At 45.1% G+C, this 19,104-nt stretch overlaps 1 protein-coding gene across 7 annotated transcripts in view; it reads right to left on the bottom strand.

Moving 5' to 3' along the window:
* LOC139366512 (MAP7 domain-containing protein 1-like) overlaps positions 1-19,104 on the bottom strand; it is a 64,991-nt gene that overhangs the window by 2,856 nt on the left and 43,031 nt on the right. For 4 of the 7 annotated variants that reach the window (XM_071104117.1, XM_071104077.1, XM_071104097.1 and 1 more), the window contains 11 exons: positions 17,209-17,331; positions 16,693-16,832; positions 16,254-16,384; positions 14,915-15,180; positions 13,926-14,214; positions 8,327-8,507; positions 5,783-5,887; positions 3,689-3,739; positions 3,545-3,605; positions 1,786-1,858; positions 486-721 (listed from right to left, as the gene is read on the bottom strand). In XM_071104117.1, the coding sequence (XP_070960218.1) occupies positions 486-721; positions 1,786-1,858; positions 3,545-3,605; positions 3,689-3,739; positions 5,783-5,887; positions 8,327-8,507; positions 13,926-14,214; positions 14,915-15,180; positions 16,254-16,384; positions 16,693-16,832; positions 17,209-17,331 (1,656 nt within the window). The remainder of the gene's footprint in view (positions 1-485; positions 722-1,785; positions 1,859-3,544; positions 3,606-3,688; positions 3,740-5,782; positions 5,888-8,326; positions 8,508-13,925; positions 14,215-14,914; positions 15,181-16,253; positions 16,385-16,692; positions 16,833-17,208; positions 17,332-19,104) is intronic. The other 3 variants (XM_071104087.1, XM_071104106.1, XM_071104127.1) reach the window with 2 other exon arrangements.

The following is a 19,104-nucleotide window of genomic DNA, read 5'->3' as shown; positions in this document are numbered from 1 at the left end:
AGGGACACTTACGTACGCACGCGTGACGACTTGCATCTAAGACAACACTAAACCGACCGGCTCAGTCGGACGGGTCTTCGTTGCCAAGGACAACACTACGAACCCATGGCGCCTCTTTATGGCACGTTGTGAACCCTGGCCCTAATGTGAAAAGTCAACCACCAGAGCAGATGCGAGACCATTATTACTGCTGTATTTGAACCACAGCTTAATCTATAGTTAAGAACTGTTAGGGGTTGAGGATAATCAGATAAGATTCCTTGCTTGAATCCCTGGAAATATTGGCACAGCTGATACAATATTATTAGGTTATGTCATTTGAGGGCGGTTTCCAAGACACAGATTCCAAGGCACAGATTAAGCCTAGTCTTAGACTGAAAAGCATGTTCAATGGAGATTCTCTATTCAAATGCATTTTAGTCCAAGACTAAGCATAATCGGTGTCCAGGAAACCGGCCCTTGGAGTTCCCTCTCTCTCTGTGTACCTGCGACATGTTGAGGCTTCATGGTGCCCACTTTTTTCAGGAAGGGCTCATCACTTTCAAAGGCCAGGATTGGTTCAATGGGCATGTCACTCTCTGATTTCTCCCTCCCCCCGTTGCTGCTGTTGCCTTGATTGGCTAGCTGGATGACCTCCTCAAAGTGTGCGGTGTCCCCCTTGCTAGGCAGGCCATTCTCGTGTCTGGCAGGCTGGACACCGTTGACCACATGGACCGTGGAGCTGTGGGAGGGTGAAACATGGTTACAGACAAAAGGACTATGGCCCCAAGTGGTTCAGTTGCAGATTTTCCCCTCGGGCCTGTTCAGGTAGATGTAACATTATACCGTAGCTATAACGTAGAACAGAAATGATTGTCAGATAGATAGAACGATGACAGCAACATTCATAACGTTTCACATCACTGAATACAACCCTGGTCTGCCCTCAGTGGCTAACTGAAGACCTCAAACCTTATATTACACTACCCCTCAAACAAAAAACATATTTCAATAGATAAATAAACAATATCTCTATTTTTCTACTGAAAGCCTATGTACAGAGACTCTGTTTTCTTTTGCGGTTTAAAACTATACAAATCGGTACAGGTCTTGGTTAGAAGGCCACCCGTAACACGCGCTCCAGCAGGTATATTTCACTGGTCATCCCCAAAGCCAACTCCTCCTCCAGTTCTCTGCAAAAATCACTGAGCTGGAGTTTTATATCTCCCTCTCTAACTTTAAGCATCAGCTGTCAGAGCAGCTTACCTGATCACTGCACCTGTACACAGCCCATCTGTAAATAGCCCACCCAACTCCCTCATCCCAATATTGTTTTTTATTTTTACTCTTTTGCACCCCAGTATCTCTACTTGCACATCATCATCTGCAGATCTAACACTCCAGTGCTAATGATAAATTGTAATTATTTCGCCACTATGGCCTATTTATTGCCTTACCTCCCTAATCTTACTACATTTGCACACACTGTATATAGATTTTTCTAATGTGTTATTGACAGCACGTTTGTTTCTGTGTAACTCTGTGTTGTTGTTTCTGTCGCACTGCTTTGCATTATCTTGGACAGGTCGCAGTTGTAAATGAGAACTTGTTCTCAGCTGGCCTACCTGGTTAAATAAAGGTGGAAAAAAAATGTATCAAATAAAAAGGCATCCAATACTGTTGTTTTCTGGTTTGCTCGTTTTCTAGCACGCATGGTGGTCTTGTAATATGGTGGTCTTGCTATTTTACATTTCTAACAGGTATTTTGGACAAGAGGAAATAGAGGACACGGTTTTTGAGCCTTACCTGTCTCTCAAACCACTATGGTCGTTCTCTGTATTCTTGTTGATCTCTGGGCTTGGCTGGTAGTCAGCAGAGGCTGCGGAAACAAATAAAATCCACTGTAAAACACACACACGTGCAAGCACACACACAGTTCGTGGGCCACCCTGAAGCAAGCACCGACAGTGCTATGACAATATGCAGGATGGATCCAACCAGTGCTGGATTCATGATTACATCCTTGGGCTGTGTGTGTGTGTATTAGTGCGTCCGTATTTGAGCATGTGGGTGCGTGCGCGCACGTGTGAGTGTGTGTTTGTGTGAGTGTGTCCAAAGGCCTGATTGAAGAGGAGCAGCGCCACACAACTTGCCTGAACTCCCCACCACATCAGTGCCTCCAATAATGGTTTCCACCATACTGGAATCCTGGCCACATGTACTCAAATCCCCATTTCCTACTCATCCTTCTCATCGGAAAATGTTGTGTGTGTGTGTGTGGTCAAATGGGGATGGGGATTGTATAAGTAGGAGTGATATTTGTGTGTCTTTGTCATGTGAACACTGTATTTATTGTGTCTTATGTACACCTGGCTGCACAGCGACTGCCCCTGCCGCAACAATAAAGATAGAATAAGACGGAATTAAATTGATCGGCTAAATGTGGCGAGTGGTCCATTTTACAGTCACTAAGCCAACCCTGCAATGCAATGCACTGCCATGAGATATTCCCAGAAACGGAAAAGCCCCCAGACTGGGTTTGGACTGCAAACAATAAGCACACACATGGGTTATACTGTCCTAAATGAAAGCAGTGGGGCTGGGATGCCAACAATAGTATTAAATAGTCTTCATATGAAAAGGGAACACAATGCAGACGGCGATGAAACCAAAGGCAAAACATTCTAAACATCAGGAGGGAGGACAGGGACTGTTCACTGACCCTTTTATTCCATTTGGTCCGGAACTACAGCACTACATATTTATTGCATTCGTGCTTTTAGCCTAGTCTAATGAGATATTTGTGCCGTTTCTGACTCTGCATGTTCACACGTATGTTTGTGTTGTTTTACTGTTTGCGAGCTCTTACGAAACGGGTATTTTAGTACCTACAATTGGCTTAGATGAACTTGACTTGACAAAGTACTGAAGCTAAACTGTATGGGGTGAAAAGTAGAAGTTCAGTCCCTCCATTCTAAATCAATAAGATTCCTATTATATAGGAAGAGGTAGGGAATAGATCAGTGAGCTACTTCTTTTAATCATATATATCGGGCCTAAACATAAACAACACACAGTCAGCTAAATCCTACTTTAAATGATGGGTGTGTGACTTGGAATTTGGCAATGTAGGCAATGGGGATTTGGATTTTTATTTTGAGTGAACAAATGTCAAAGTTAACATTAAGACTGATACAGCCATCCAATCAAAGAAGCCAAATTATCCCACTGGGCACACACTGGTTGAATCAACGTTGAACAAACGTGGAATAGACGTCTGTGCCCAGTGGGATTTAATTTGTTTATTAAACCAGTCAGTATGTAGAGCTGAACTTCTCCATTAATGTGGCAGTGAAACACAGGCTGGAAAAGGACCAGGGACACAGCACACTGATGTTTGAATCCGTTCCCCCCAGATATCATCGATGAATGAATCTAATTCCTTTCAGGATTAATTGAGACAAATTGTTTGACTCTGAGTCCAAACGTCGATTTCCTGAACACAAGAGCAATATAATGACCAAAGATGGACGCCGGTTTACGCTGCATTTCATTTTCTGCTTACCTTTGTTGCTCTTGGCCTCTTTGCCATTGACTTGGGAGGGAGGTGGGGACTTGGTGTCTTTCTATAGAGAGAGAGATTATCACGTGTTACATATATTTTAAATTGATTGAAGGCATTGCCATTGTGCCTTTTCAACAAAAGTACCTTTTCCCCTCCGTCTGTCTTGCGTGTCCTCTTCATGATCTGCTCGAGACGCTAAGGAAGAAGGCACAAAGATGACAATGGTCAGAGAGAGGGAATACACTGAGAATGTGAACAAGGTGGAGGATGCAGATGAAGTACTCAGTCCCCATGGGTTGAATCACAGAGTAACACAGTAAATGTGCAGTAACTTAAACTCAATGGACTCCTTGTTGGCACCGAACAGCTGAAACAACACCCAAATCCTACCTGGTACAAGATAACCATGATGCTAAGGGAAGAGCTACCTGCCATAAATCAAGTAAAACATACAGATATGCCAGATGCGAGGACGTAATACTTGCTATTGGTAAAGTGGAGAGTTAGGTGGTCCGTGTGTGTGTGTCAAAGGAGGTTGGTGGCACCTTAATTGGGGAGGACGGGCTCGTGGTAATGGCTGAAGCGCAATTAGTGGAACGGTATAAAATATATCAAACACATGGTTTCCATGTGTTTGATGCCATTTCATGTGTTCCGTTCCAGCCATTATTATGAGCCGTCCTCCCCTCAGCAGCCTCCGCTGGTGTGTGTGCGTCTGTGCGCGTCCATGCATTCATGCGTGTGTGAGCGAGCTTCCACAGAACACAGAATCCATACTCAGTCAGGTATGTAACAGCAGCTGTGGAGCAGTGTGCAGAGGCGTGTGACTAAGCAGGGGTTTGGGTAGAGGACATACTGTTCTTGTGCAGTAATACCACTAGAGCCTGGCTCAACACACAATGTGGAGCTGCTTTGGCCAGCTGAGCTGCATGGGCTGGCAGCCTCAGATAAGAGATGGGAAAAAAGAGGGAGGAGAGAGTGAAAGAGAGAGAGAGAGAGAAGGGAGAGAGGGAAAGAGAGAGAGAGAGAGAAGGGAAATAAAGAGGGAGAGGGAGAGAGAGAGAGAGAGAGAGAGAGAGAGAGAGAGGGGAAAGAAAGAGGGAGGAGAGAGTGAAAAAGAGAGAGAGAGAGAAGGGAGAGAGGGAAAGAGAGAGAGAAGGGAAAGAAAGAGGGAGAGGGAGAGAGAGAAGGGAGAGAGAGAGAGAGAGAGAGAAGGGAGAGAGAAGGGAAAGAAAGAGGGAGAGGGAGAGAGAGAGAGAAGGGAGAGAGAGAGAGAGAGAAGGGAGAGAGAAGGGAAAGAAAGAGGGAGAGGGAGAGAGAGAGAGAGAGAAGGGAAATAAAGAGGGAGAGGGAGAGAGAGAGAGAAGGGAAAGAAAGGGGGAGAGGGAGAGAAACAGACAGAAAGAGAGAGGGGTAGAGAAATAATGAAGGGAGAATGGGAGAGCGAGGGATGATGGTGGAGGAAAAGAGACGGACAGGAAGGAAAAAAGAGAGGGTGAGTAAGAGCGAAAGAAAGAGCAAGAGGGAGAGAGAGCAGACTTAGCAGGTTGCAGCATGGTGTGACTGCGGGTGGTACACAAAAAGAACACAAAACCCTGGGCTGCATACTGAACGGGGCCAGATAGGACTCACTCTCCATCATTACTGTTAATATCTAGCCTGGGGTCTTGGACCTAGTATATAGTCTTCCGCTCACACAAATAGAGACTTCAAGCCCTATTAAATCAAAACAAGTAGCCAGGGAAAGCCAACAACATCATTCTTTTTGGCGGCAAGAATGTGAAAATTGAAATTATCTTCAACAAATCCTGGTCTAAAGAGTGAAACAAAAATACACGTAATTAGTAGGCAAAATCAAGCATGCTTTCCTGTTGCTACTAGAACAATGTTATTTTTTGACTGATCCCGCAATAATAACCGTTTTGATTGAATAAGGCCCCGTGTGAGCTTACTGTAATGTACACTAAACATTTCACTCTGTACTTTTGGAAGATGTACAGTACAGGCAACACAGAAGAAACACAGTAGTTTGCCAGTCTGTTTGGCATGACAATTCCATAAGGAGATGGCAATAGCGCAGAAACAGTCTGTTTGTGCTGTCTTGCCAACTCCTTTGGCATGACAATGGCTGGAATTAAATAGGAGTTGGCTACACAGCACAGATATGGATACCAGGGTAGAGAGGACGCCGGTGGGGTATACTCATGTAGTAGAATGAACGCATGGATCTTTTCTTACCTTCTTCCTCTCCAGCCTCTCCTGCTCCTCCTTCAGGAAGTGTTTATCTCTGTCCAGACGCTGTTTCTCGGCCTCCTCCTTGGCCTTAGCCTCAGCCTCCTCTCTCTGGAAAGCATACAGATTACAATGTGGTATGCTCTTCCCTTACAGAGAAAAATAAAAAACATACATTTCCCATGTGTTTTTGGAACACTTTTACACGTGGTCAACATGTTTACACGCGTGTGTGGTTTCATGTTATCACACGTTGCTTTACAGGTTGTCACATGTTATCACATAAGCTGCACAATAAGATCACATGAACATGTGTTTTTTTGGAACACTTCACATGGGATCACATGTGAAATTCATGTGAAATCCGTAAGGGTTACCATAGAGATTACATTATATTACTGACCAAGATGGCAACCCTTTTAGTCACACCGCTGGGATGCCAACATCCATTCTAGTGTTCCATTTAATTGTATGGATTTTACAATGCTAATAACATGTTACTACCACCAATAGTGTTGTTGTATATACGTTATCCTGAGGGAGAAAGTGGACTGTGTAAAACTACAGGAAATACTATCTTTTTGTAGTAGCAGAAGTGAACACTTTCAACATTGTGAGAATTTTGTATTACACCTGTCATTGAACACAATACCCTTTCTAGGCTACTGTATGTTTAAAATACATAATTATTGAAACTACGAAAGACACTTCACTGACAACGCACTAGACGGTATCATAAGGTCGCCAGCCAGAGAAAACAACCACTTAGACAGGGACAGAAACCACACAAACCCAGGGGCAGCTCCTATCTCCTATCACACAGTCTATGTTGACAATGCAAACAAACACTTCTGTGAATCACAGTGTTTTCCGGCTAACTGACTGACATCTGTTCCTCGGGATCCTGGACCTCGACTGCTCCTGAGCAACAGCGGTAAAACCATTGGTAAATACAGGAAGTCGACAGTGTGTCAAACAGACTTTTGTGCTGATCTCCAAAAAGCGAAAGGGGTAATTCAATGTGCATTAATGTCAATGTCTGTAGCCATTAGGAAAATATTGACTGATGCTAACGACAAATCACATTGGTTGAAAGTGATTTGGACAAATATACGAAACAAGGTTGGTTATGAGATATGCCTTATCAAATGAGGTCAGGTAGATGACAAACTTGGCTAAAGTAGTGATATGGGACAGAGAGGGTGTTAAATACAGACAGGGTTACAGAAGACTCTCTGTCACAAAGCAGGTGGACAATAAGAAAAGCAGACGGACATACGGACAGAAAGATGGACAGACACAGCACCCTCTGTGTGTGTGGACTAGGCCCCTCTGTGTGTGTAGACGAGTCCCCTCTGTGTGTGTAGACCAGCCCCCTCTGTGTGTGTAGTCCAGCCCACTCGGTGTGTGTGTAGACCAACCCCCTCGGTGTGTGTGTAGACCAGCCCCCTTGGTGTGTGTGTAGACCAGCCCCCTTGGTGTGTGTGTAGACCAGCCCCCTCGGTGTGTGTGTAGACCAGCCCCCCCCCCTCTGTGTGTGTGGACTAGCCCCCCCCCCCCCCCTCTGTGTGTGTGGACTAGGCCCCTCTCTGTGTGTGTGGACTAGGCCCCTCTCTGTGTGTGTGGACTAGTCCCCTCTGTGTGTGTGGACTAGGCCCCTCTGTGTGTGTGGACTAGGCCCCTCTGTGTGTGTGGACTAGGCCCCTCTGTGTGTGTGGACTAGGCCCCTCTGTGTGTGTGGACTAGTCCCCTCTGTGTGTGTGGACTAGGCCCCTCTGTGTGTGTGGACTAGGCCCCTCTGTGTGTGTGGACTAGTCCCCTCTGTGTGTGTGGACTAGGCCCCTCTGTGTGTGTGGACTAGGCCCCTCTGTGTGTGTGGACTAGGCCCCTCTGTGTGTGTGGACTAGGCCCCTCTGTGTGTGTGGACTAGGCCCCTCTGTGTGTATAGACTACCCCCCCCCCTCTGTGTGTAGCCTAGTCCCCTCTGTTTGTGTAGACTAGTCCCCTCTGTGTGTGTAGACTACCCCCCTCTGTGTGTGTAGACTAGCCCCCTCTGCGTGTGTAGACTAGCCCCCTCTGTGTGTGTAGATTACCCCCCTCTGTGTGTATAGACTAGCCCCCTCTGTGTCTATAGACTACACCCCTCTGTGTGTGTAGACTAGCTCCCTCTGTGTGTGTAGACTAGCTCCCTCTGTGTGTGTAGACTAGCCCCCCTCTGTGTGTGTAGACTAGCCCCCTCTGTGTGTGTAGACTAGCCCCCTCTGTGTGTGTAGACTAGCCCCCTCTGTGTGTGTAGACTACCCCCCTCTGTGTGTGTAGACTACCCCCCTCTGTGTGTATAGACTAGCCCCCTCTGTGTGTATAGACTACCCCCCTCTGTGTGTGTAGACTAGCTCCCTCTGTGTGTGTAGACTAGCTCCCTCTGTGTGTGTAGACTAGCCCCCCTCTGTGTGTGTAGACTAGCCCCCCCTCTGTGTGTGTAGACTAGCTCCCCCTCTGTGTGTGTAGACTAGCTACCTCTGTCTGCTAGCAGTTGGGGTGCTTGTTCACCTGTTTCTGTAGGCGCTCATTCTCCTCCTGCTCTGCCCTGGCTCTCTCCTGCGCCTCCTTCTCCTCATCCACACGCTGGGCCTCGTCTCTCAGGCGCTGCTCCTCAGCCATGAGGCGCGCTTCCTCCTCTCTGCGCTTGCTCTCCTCCGCCTCCCGCAGCTTACGCTCCTCTCGCAGGACCCTGAGCAAAGGATGACAAGCATTTAGCAATCCTACCTATAATGCAGTCTCTTCCCCACCTTCGCTGTGTCACCATGAGTATAGCGAGCAATACAACCTATTATGTATCGACAACCACTATACCAATCAAAACATAGGCTCATTAACCCAATGTACAGTGCCTTCGGAAAGTATTCAGACCCCTTGACTTTTTCCACATTTTGTTATGTTACAGCCTTATTAAAAAAAAAAACACAAACAAAATATTTGGGGAAAGCACACACACCTGTCTATATAAGGTCCCACAGTTGGCAGTGCATGTCAGAGCTAAAACCAAGCCATGAGGTTGAATGAATTGTCTGTAGAGCTCCGAGACAGGATTGTGTCCAGGCACAGATCTGGGGAAGGGTACCAAAACATTTCTGCAGCATTGAAGGTCCCCAAGAACACAGTGGCCTCCATAAGAAGTTTGAAACCACCAACACTCTTCCTAGAGTTGGCCTGCGCGGCCAAACTGAGCAATCGGGGGAGAAGGGCCTTGGTCAGGGAGGTGACCAAGAACCCAATGATCACTCTGACAGAGCTATAGAGTTCCTCTGTGGAGATGGGAGGACCTTCCAGAAGGACAACCATCTCTGCAGCAGTCTACCAATCAGGCCTTTATGGTAGAGTGGCCAAATGGAAGCCACTCCTCAGTAAATGGCACATGACAGCCCGCTTGGAGTTTGCCAACGGGCACCTAAAGACTCTCAGACCATGAGAAACAAGATTCTTTGGTCTGATGAAACCAAGATTGAACTCTTTGGCCTGAATGGCAGTGTCACATCTGGAGGAAACCTGGCACCATCCCTACGGTGAAACATGGCGGTGGCAGCATGATGCTGTGGGGATGTTTTTCAGCGGCAAGGAATGGGAGACTAGTCAGGATCAAGGGAAAGATAAACGGAGCAAAGTACAGAGAGGTCCTTAATGAAATAGCTGTGTAGCAACGCTCCCCATTGAACGTGACAAAGCTTGAGGACCTGCAGAGAAGAATGGGAGAAACTTCCCAAATACAGGTGTGCAAAGATTGTAGCGTCATAATCACTGCCAAAGTTGCTTCAACAAAGTACTGAGTCAAAGGTCTGAATACTTATGTACAGTGGTAAGAAAACGTATGTGAACTAGAGGTCGACCGATTATGATTTTTCAACGCCGATACCGATACCGATTATTGGAGGACCAAAGAAAGCAGATCTCGATTAATTGGCCGATTTAAAAAAATATATATATATTTGTAATAATGACAATTACAACAGTACTGAATGAACACTTTTATTATTATTATTATTAACTTAATATAATACATCAATCAAATCAATTTAGCCTCTAATAAATAATGAAACATGTTCAATTTTGTTTAAATAATGCAAAGTGTTGGAGAAGGAAGTAAAAGTGCAATATGTGCCATGTAAAAAACATAATGTTTTAAGTTCCTTGCTCAGAACATGAAAAATATGAAAGCTGAAAAACATATGAAAGCTGGTGGTTCCTGTTAACATGAGTCTTCAATATTCCCAGGTAAGATGTTTTAGGTTGAGGTTATTATAGGAATTATAGGACTATTTCTCTCTATACCATTTGTATTTCATATACCTTTGACTATTGGATGTTCTTATAGGCACTTTAGTAGCCGTCCCTCTCCTCGCCCCTACCTGGGCTCGAACCAGGAACGCATCAACAACAGCCACCCTCGAAGCATCATTACCGATCGCTCCACAAAAGCCGCGGCCCTTGCAGAGCAAGGGGAAATACTACTCCAAGTCTCAGAGCGAGTGACGTTTGAAACGCTATTAGCGCACGCCCCACTAACTAGCCATTTCACATCGGTTACACCAGCCTAATCTCGGGAGTTGATAGGCTTGAAGTCATAAACAGCGCAATACTTGAAGCATTGCGAAGAGCTGCTGGCAAACGCACAAAAGTGCTGTTTGAATGAATGCTTACAAGCCTGCTGCTGCCTACCACCACTCAGTCAGACTGCTCTATCAAATATCAAATCATAGACTTATTCCTGTTACATTGCACAACGTAAAATTCTGGCAAATTAGTTCGCAACGAGCCAGACGGCCCAAACTGTTGCATATACCCTGACTCTGCGTGCAATGAACGCAAGAGAAGTGACACAATTTCCCATTGTTAAAAGAAATTCATGTTTAATATTGCCTGCTAACATTAATTTATTTAAACTAAATATGCAGGTTTAAAAATATATACTTCTGTGTATTGATTTTAAGAAAGGCATTGATGTTTATGGTTAGGTACATTCGTGCAACGATTGTGCTTTTTTCGCAAATGCGCTTTTGTTAAATCATCCCCCGTTTGGCGAAGTTGGCTGTCAATTATATGAAGAAATAGTCTTCACAGTTTGCAACGAGCCAGGCGGCCCAAACTGCTGCATATTCCCTGACTCTGTTCCACAGAACGCAAGAGAAGTGACACAATTTCCTGTTGTTAAAAGAAATTCATGTTAGCAGGCAATATTACCTAAATATGCAGGTTTAAAAATATATACTTGTGTATTGATTTTAAGAAAGGCATTGATGTTTATGGTTAGGTACTCATTGGTGCAACGACAGTGCTTTGTTCGCGAATGCTCTTGTTAAATCACCAGTTTGGCGAAGTAGCCTGTGATTCAATGATAAATTAACAGGCACCGCATCGATTATATGCAACGCAGGACAAGCTAGGTAAACTAGTAATATCATCAACCATGTGTAGTTGACTAGTTATTATGTTAAGGTTGATTGTTTTTTTATAAGATACGTTTAATGCTAGCTAGCACCTTACTTTGGCTCCTTGCTGCACTCACATAACAGGTAGTCAGCCTGCCACGCAGTCTCCTCGTGGAGTGCAATGTAATCGGCCATGATGTCTAAAAATGCAGATTACCGATTGTTATGAAAACTTGAAATCGTCCCTAATTAATCGGCCATTCCGATTAATCTGTCGACCTCTAATGTGAACCCTTTGGAATTACATGGATTTCTGCATAAATTGGTCATAAAATGTGATCTGATCTTTATCTAAGTCACAACACTAGACAAACACAGTCTGCTTAAACTAATAACACACAAAAAATTATATTTTTTCATGTCTTTATTGAGAACACCGTGTAAACATTCACAGTGCAGGGTGGAAAAAGTGTGAACCCTTGGATTTAATAACTGGTTGACCCTCCTTTGTCAGCAATAACCTCAACCAAATGTTTTCTGTAGTTGTGGATCAGATCTGCACAACAGTCAGGAGGAATTTTGGACCATTCATCTTTACAAAACTGTTTCAGTTCAGCAATATTCTTGGGATGTCTGGTGTGAACCGCTCACTTGAGGTCATGTCACAGTGTTTCAAAACGGGTTGAGGGCAGGACTCTGACTGGGCCACTCCAGAAGGTTGATTTTCTTCTGTTGAAGCCATTCTGTTGTTGATTTACTTTCGTGTTTTGGGTCATTGTCCTGTTGCATCACCCAACTTCTGATGAGCTTCAATTGGCGAGCAGATAGAGTCTTACATTCTCCTGCAAAATGTTGTGATAAACTTGCAAATTCATTTTTCCGTTGATGATAGTAAGCTGTCCAGGCCCTGAGGCAGCCCCAAACCATGATGCTACCTCCACCATACTTTACTGTTAGGATGAGGTTTTGATGTTGGTGTGCTGTGCCTTTTTTCTTCACACATAGGGTTGTGTGTTCCTTCCAAACAACTCAACTTTAGTTTAATCTGTCCACAGAATATGTTGCCAGTAACGCTGTGGAACATCCAGGTGCTCTTTTGCGAACTTCAGACATGCAGCAATGGGGTTTTTTTGGACAGCAGTGGCTTCTTCCATGGAGTCCTCCCATGAACCCCATTCTTGTTTAGTGTTTTACGTGTCGTAGACTCGTCAACAGAGATGTTAGCATGTTACAGAGATTTCTGTAAGTCTTTAGCTGACACTCTAGGATTCTTCTTAACCCCATTGAGCATTCTGATCTGTGCTGCTGCAGTAATCTCAGCCACTCCTAGGGAGAGTACCAACAGTGTTGAACTTTCTCCATTTATAGACAATTTGTCTTACCGTGGAGTGATGAACATCAAGGCTTTTAGAGATACTTTTGTAACCCTTTCCAACGTTATGCAAGTCAACAATTCTTTATCCTAGGTCTTCTGAGATCTCTTCTTGTTTGAGGCATGGTTCACATCAGGCAATGCTTCTTGTTGAATAGAAAACTAACATTTTGTGTTTTTTACAGGGCAGGGCAGCTCGAACCAACATCACCTATCTTATCTCATTGATTGGACTCCAGGTTAGCTGACTCCTGACTCCAATTAGCTTTTGGAAAAGTAATTAGCCTAGAGGTTCACATACTTTTCCCAACCTACACTGTGAATGTTTAAATGATGTATTAAATATAGACAAGAAAAATACAATAATCTGTGTGTTATTAGTTGAAGCAGACTGTGTTTGTCTATTGTTGTGACTTAGATGAAGATCAGATCAAATGTTATGACCAATTTATGCAGAAGTCCAGGTAATTCCAAAGGGTTCACATACTTTTTCTTGCCACTGTAAATGTGATGTAAGTTTTTTATTTTTTATAAATTAGCAAACAATGTGTGTGTGTAAAAAACGATTAAATCAATTTTAGAATAAGGCTGTGACCTAACAAAATGTGGAAGAAGTCAAGGGGTCTGAATACTTTCCAGAAGGCACTGTATACATCTAGATTTAGAATAAATCAGTTAACATGTGCTCTGTCTTAAAGAGTGAATCTTTGTCTTTGTACAACATTGGCAATAGCTGTGTCAGGAAAATAAAAAGTTGAACACAATCAGGAAATTAAACTATTTATAAAGGAAATAGTTGCCTGCTGATAAAATGGAGAGGAACAGAGAGCAACAGGAGCCCATTGCCCAGCCTGACAGCTGTCCCGATATAAATACCCAGGGGTCACATAGTAACTGTGGTCAACATGGCACAATAGGCTGACGCGGGAAATCCTTTTTAGCTCATAAACCTGAGCGGAGGGGGGCAACTTAAGGCGTTACACAAATGTCAACAGCTCCACACCTCTGGGGGTAACACGAGCACCACACATACTGTATCACAGACAGCGCTGTGTGGTCTAATTCTGCCCTGCATACGATACGGTGGAGAACTGTACTGTGATCCATATGCTGATGCTTTACACTTGAAATTATTCAAATTGTGATGTGCTGCCATGGTTACTTCCACCTTGTCCCTTCAAGCTGGTAAGAGATAGGTTGTCTTTACAGTAGAAAGTATCATGGATATAAGGTGTTTCTGGAAGACCTGGGAATATTGTGGAAATTTCAGGAATTTTGCAACCCGACTAGACGCTGCTCTGGCTCTCTCCAGTGTGGGTTTATGTACTGCAAATGAGGATAATATGATTCTCACTTCTCGCTCTCCTCCAGCTCGCGTTTCTCCTGCTCCTCCCGCTCCCTCTGCTCCCGGGCCTGCCTCCTCTTCTCGGCCAGGATCCGGGCGGCCTCCTCTGGGTTGTTGGTGCCCGCCATGGGCTTGGCTGACGAGGAGGCTGGGGCTGGGGACGATGCAGGGACACTTGGGGTTGATTGGGCAGAAGGAGGGACCTCAGAGGGAGTGGTGGTGGCCGTCGTGTTTGGTGTACTCAGCGAAGGGGGCGTGGCCAGAGCAGAGGATACCACGATTGAAGGAACGGGGGAGCCTGGAGAGAGAGTTGAACAGGAAAAGAGGAGAGGAATGGGAAAGTCCAATAAAAATATTTTTCAATAGACAAATCACTGTTCACGCTATCGTCTTCTTTAAGCTGAAACCTTGATTAAACTGTGTAATGAAACTATGACAAGTACACTGGACCTCTGGTCTAGATTCGTCTTGATTGATTCAAACATTGGCAAAGCATCGAAACTTTGGCCATTTTTGGATTCTGTAAACTTGGGAGACTTGTAATTATGGCATTTTTCTGTAATTAGCACCACCTCTGCTGTTCCTCAATGAGTGTGAAGGAGAGCAAGACAGAGAAGCTGTGTAACTCACTTAACGAGCTGGCATTGCTGGCGTGCCTAATTAACTACGACGGTAATCATCCTCTGGCTGTGCCGACTCTACTGCGCACTGACACTCGTACGTACGCATTCCCTTTTTCCAGTTTGAGTTTCAAGTTCACTCTTCTCAGCAAAGGGAACAACTGAGCCAAACCACAAAGAACTAAAGAAGCAAAGTATGAATCAGCGGTGGCAGGCATTGGCCTACAGAAAACAGACACACTAAAATCCAACTTGTGTCAGGGGGAAATTAAATGAATTGTATGGGTACACAGTGTTCTCTCATACCTGTAAGAGGAGTACACTGTACTAACACATAACCCTCCACCTGGGGGTACTAACTAGCTACTGCATACTCACTCTTGCCTTTGGGCTCCTCGGGTGTGGCTGACCTACGGCCGCGGGTCTCCCTGGCCCTCTCCAGGGGTACGGGGGAGGAGGTGCGCCCGTGGTCCACCCGGGCCGGGGTCCTAGCCCTCTTGGGCCGGGCCTTGGGGGTGGAGGGACTAGCCCGGGCTGAGGAGGGAGGTTTGGGGGAGGCAGCAGGGCTAGGAGAAGAGGAGGAAGGTCTTGCTCTAGGAGTAGTGGCAGGTGAGGCAGCCCGCTGTCTGGATAAGAGACTAGGACTGGAAAGAGGGAGGAAGGGAGCGAGGGGGGCAGAGTGTGAGAGAGTTCTATTATGAAAAACATGAATAGATACAGTATGTCTGACAAATCATTAGAAATCATTAGAAATATGTAAATAATAATAAGCAAACAACAGTTAAGTAAAGTTTAGTCGAACATTTAGTCATATCCAGTCCTAGGGATGAAAAAATTGCCCGCCTCTATATACAATCAAGCAAGGAGACTACCAATAATACATCCATTGAATTAATACTAGTGAACTGTTTCATATGTGCCTCCCTAACCTCAAGTCTCAGACAGCAGTCAATGACCTCACCAGGTAGCAAGGGTCAGACACGACACAACACAACATAACACGTGTAACATTGTGTGGTCTGTGACAGAGCATTATGGGATGGTTTCCCAGCAGTAGACAGTGTAATAGTCACCGTTCGGGACGGGAAAGTTCCATTATACCAGAGTGATGTGTGTGTGCACTTCTCTTCTTCCTTACGGCATCCTCTCTCTCTCTCTCTCTCTCTCTCTCTCTCTCTCTCTCTCTCTCTCTCTCTCTCTCTCTCGACCCCTTTGTTAAGTCACAGCACTCATTTTTGTCTCCCTCTTCCCCTCTATCTATCAGTGAGCCCATCCAGTTCCATGTCCCGCGGCCGGCTATGCTAAACGCACTGGATAAATATCCTTCGGCTCAGGGGCCTCATGCTTTTAAGTCTTAGCCTGAGTTCACTTAAACACACAGACACGCTGGTTTCACCATCTGCACTCACAGCCATGGTATCTTTGTCTCTTACTGTATCCCTAACCTCAAGAAACACTCTAAGCTCTAATTGTAGTGTTTCACCCTATTCACACTATAATGTCAACCCAATCTATGTATGCTGTGCTGGCTTGTATATGTTCTTTACACATGATCCTTTCCTGCAAGTTTTCAACAACTTTGGTGGATGTGTAACCAGGACAATACAGCACAGCCTTGGCTTGACTTGGTTCGACTCGGCTCAGTAGTGGGTAAAGGGTGTTCAATGCTTTACTGTGCCAAAGGCAGATACAGTAGATCTGTGTGAGGGTCGGTTACCTGGGGTCCGGTTTGTGTCTCATACTGGGTAAGGACTGTCTCTTCTTCAGCACCTTGTCTTTGCTGAGAGCACTCTTCTCCTTCTCGTTCTCCCGCTCCTTGTCCTTCTTCTCTTTCTTTTTCTTCTCTATCTGCAGAGAGACAAGGGCCAAGACACAAACCATCAGTAAGGTATGAATGATCAAAACCTCTCTCTCGAAACACCAAAATTACACGGTACATTCTAGCTTATTGAAAATTGCCAAACAGTGTTGCATCGCATTTAAACGGTAAGGGATGGTAGTAGGGTCTGGTTGAACAGGTGTCAAAGCCCTGTCTGTCTGTGCCCTTCACTGTCTAGGACCCTCTTCGATTTGTATCTCTGGCATCTACTCTCCTCCCTATCCTGCCAATGAAATTGAAAAACACGAAAGGAAAGAAAAAGGGGAGGTTGACATACCGGCGTGGAGTCGCGTCGGCGCTGGGTGATGTCGGGCGTGCTGGACGTCACCCTCCAGCGGTCGGAGCAGCGGTGGTGAGGCCGGTGGGCACACAGCGTCAGCGGGCTGGCCGAGGCCGAACGAGGGCATAGGGGCGACTCTGGAGAGAAGGAGAGGCACATAGAGAGCAGGCGGGAGATAGAGAGAAGGGAGGTTGGAGAAATACATACGACACCCATATCTAAAAACACAAGCAGAGCCTAGCAAACAAAGGTATTCAATGCCGCACATCACGTCACATACCCTACATCAGAGTTTCTCAAACCTCTTATCGTAGTTCATAAGCTCATTCAAGGGCTTGATGATTAGTTGACAAGTGGAATCAGATATGCTAGCTCTGACTGGAGCAAATTGATCAATTACATGGAACTGCTGGGGGCCAAGAGGATAGGTTGGAGAGATGCTGATCTAAATGACAAAGATACCCACTAATAGCAGGTCTCATCTATCCCAGTGTGACTGTGCTAACTACTTACGGTCTTTACCGTTGCTGAGCACGCTGGCGACGCTGCGACTACGGGCCAGAAAGGACAGGGTGGGCGTCATCAGTCGGTCCACAATGCTGCTCTCCCACGGGCTCAGCTGGAGGCTACGGGCTGCTGGAGGGGACAAACATTACCAATGTTATCGCATATATTCAAAGTCCTATGGTGGCCCAAGGGGCAAACCAGCTTCATTTCCAAAGCTGGTTTGCCTCTTAGAGACACCGTGAATGTCTCCACTTCTGTATCGCTACGTCAGACGACGTCAGTGTTCAAACAGCATTAAAATGCACCTTATACCCACGAACTGTTTGATAACTATTGCAAACCAATTTTAGTAAATGATCCATTCTCGCATTCACATCGCAGCATCACAGAAAGTACCTTTTGCTTCTCGTTTCATATAAATAGTGAGCTAAGCTTTGCTCAGTTAGCTTTCCCACCTTATATATTATAATGACAGATCAAATAACACTATCTCACCCGCAAAAACCCTTATGTCTCTAGTAAACATGGTCTATGGGGAAATGGTGGGTTCCAGATTAGACTGGGAAAACTTCCAGACACATAATAACATGAGAGGGAGGAAGAACACAACCTATATGCCAGAGCAGTATAAAGCAAGCACTGCCAGAGTTAGCAACATCCTTTATTTAGAAAAACACCTCTGGCTATGGAGGCAGCTGTTCAGAACATTGACATTGAAAACGAGGGAGGAGAGAGGTGAAAGAAGTCCACTGCAGAGGTTTGCTCGGGGTCGTTTATGGTACACGTCCCACTTCCCTATTAAACCTGCCCTGAAGGATAATAAGGTTATCCGGCAGTGAGGGAAAGAGAGAGAGAGAAAGTCTGAGAGAGAGAGAGCGAGAGAGAGCGAGAGAGAGAGGGACTGAAATAAAAGAGAGGAGAGTGAGCTTTTGATAGACAACGAGTGAAACAAAAGAACAGGGGGTTGACGAGAAAGTAGAGACGAGAGGAGTAGAGACGAGAGACGAGAGGGAGGAAGAAGAGAGAGACGAGAGTGAAAGATAGGGTAGGTAAGAGAGAGGAGAGAAGGAGAGAAGAAGAGGAAAAGAGGGAGAGGGTTTACGCTTTCACCGGAGTCCCCTTCATCTATTTTCGAGCATCACAGGTGTTCCTGTGGAGTTTTCAGAATGCATTATCTCTCAAAATGCTGACTCATCCCTTAGTGGCTGACTTTTGAAACTTTTAAACACTAAAGTTCCTATGTGTTTACACCGGCGCACTACAACCTACTTAGACATGTACTTATGAAATAACTCTGTACCTGCAGTGGTGTTCTAGGTGCACTGAAACACCTCTGACTTGTGTGAGTAACTCTGAATATGAGTTACTAGATTCAGCATAGTACAGTGTAGTTATTTCAGGTTAGCATAGGCCTGATAACCCATTCATCATCTCATCATCATCATCACCGTCACCATCACCATTCAAGACATCATCATCGCCATTCAAAACATTGACCAAGACTTTCCAACGAGTGAAAAAACATCTACTGACACACAAAACCAAAGAGCACGAAATGACCATCACCAGCAAATGAATAACCCAAGAGAACACCAAAAAAACGTGGGACATAAAATATGAAGACAGCGTAAATGAACCCATATATTCACACCAAAGTATGAAGTATATAAATGCAGGGACTGAACAAAATGCAGAGGGAGGGAGAAAAAGCATAACCCATGAACCACAGAAGAATAAAAACTAAGGTGGATTTGAATTTGGAAGGTGAAAATGATACGGTATCAACCATCGAACATAGACAGGCGATTGGATTGGAGACAGCGGTGGGGAGAAAAAAAAACTGTGGAGAAAAAAATGTGAGAGAACGGATATGAAAAGGGGGCGTTCCCGGAAAAGAGGGCC

This window comes from Oncorhynchus clarkii, chromosome 2, assembly GCF_045791955.1.
Source record: "Oncorhynchus clarkii lewisi isolate Uvic-CL-2024 chromosome 2, UVic_Ocla_1.0, whole genome shotgun sequence".
Lineage (NCBI taxonomy): Eukaryota > Metazoa > Chordata > Actinopteri > Salmoniformes > Salmonidae > Oncorhynchus > Oncorhynchus clarkii.
This window is presented reverse-complemented; position numbering and strand designations above follow the sequence as displayed.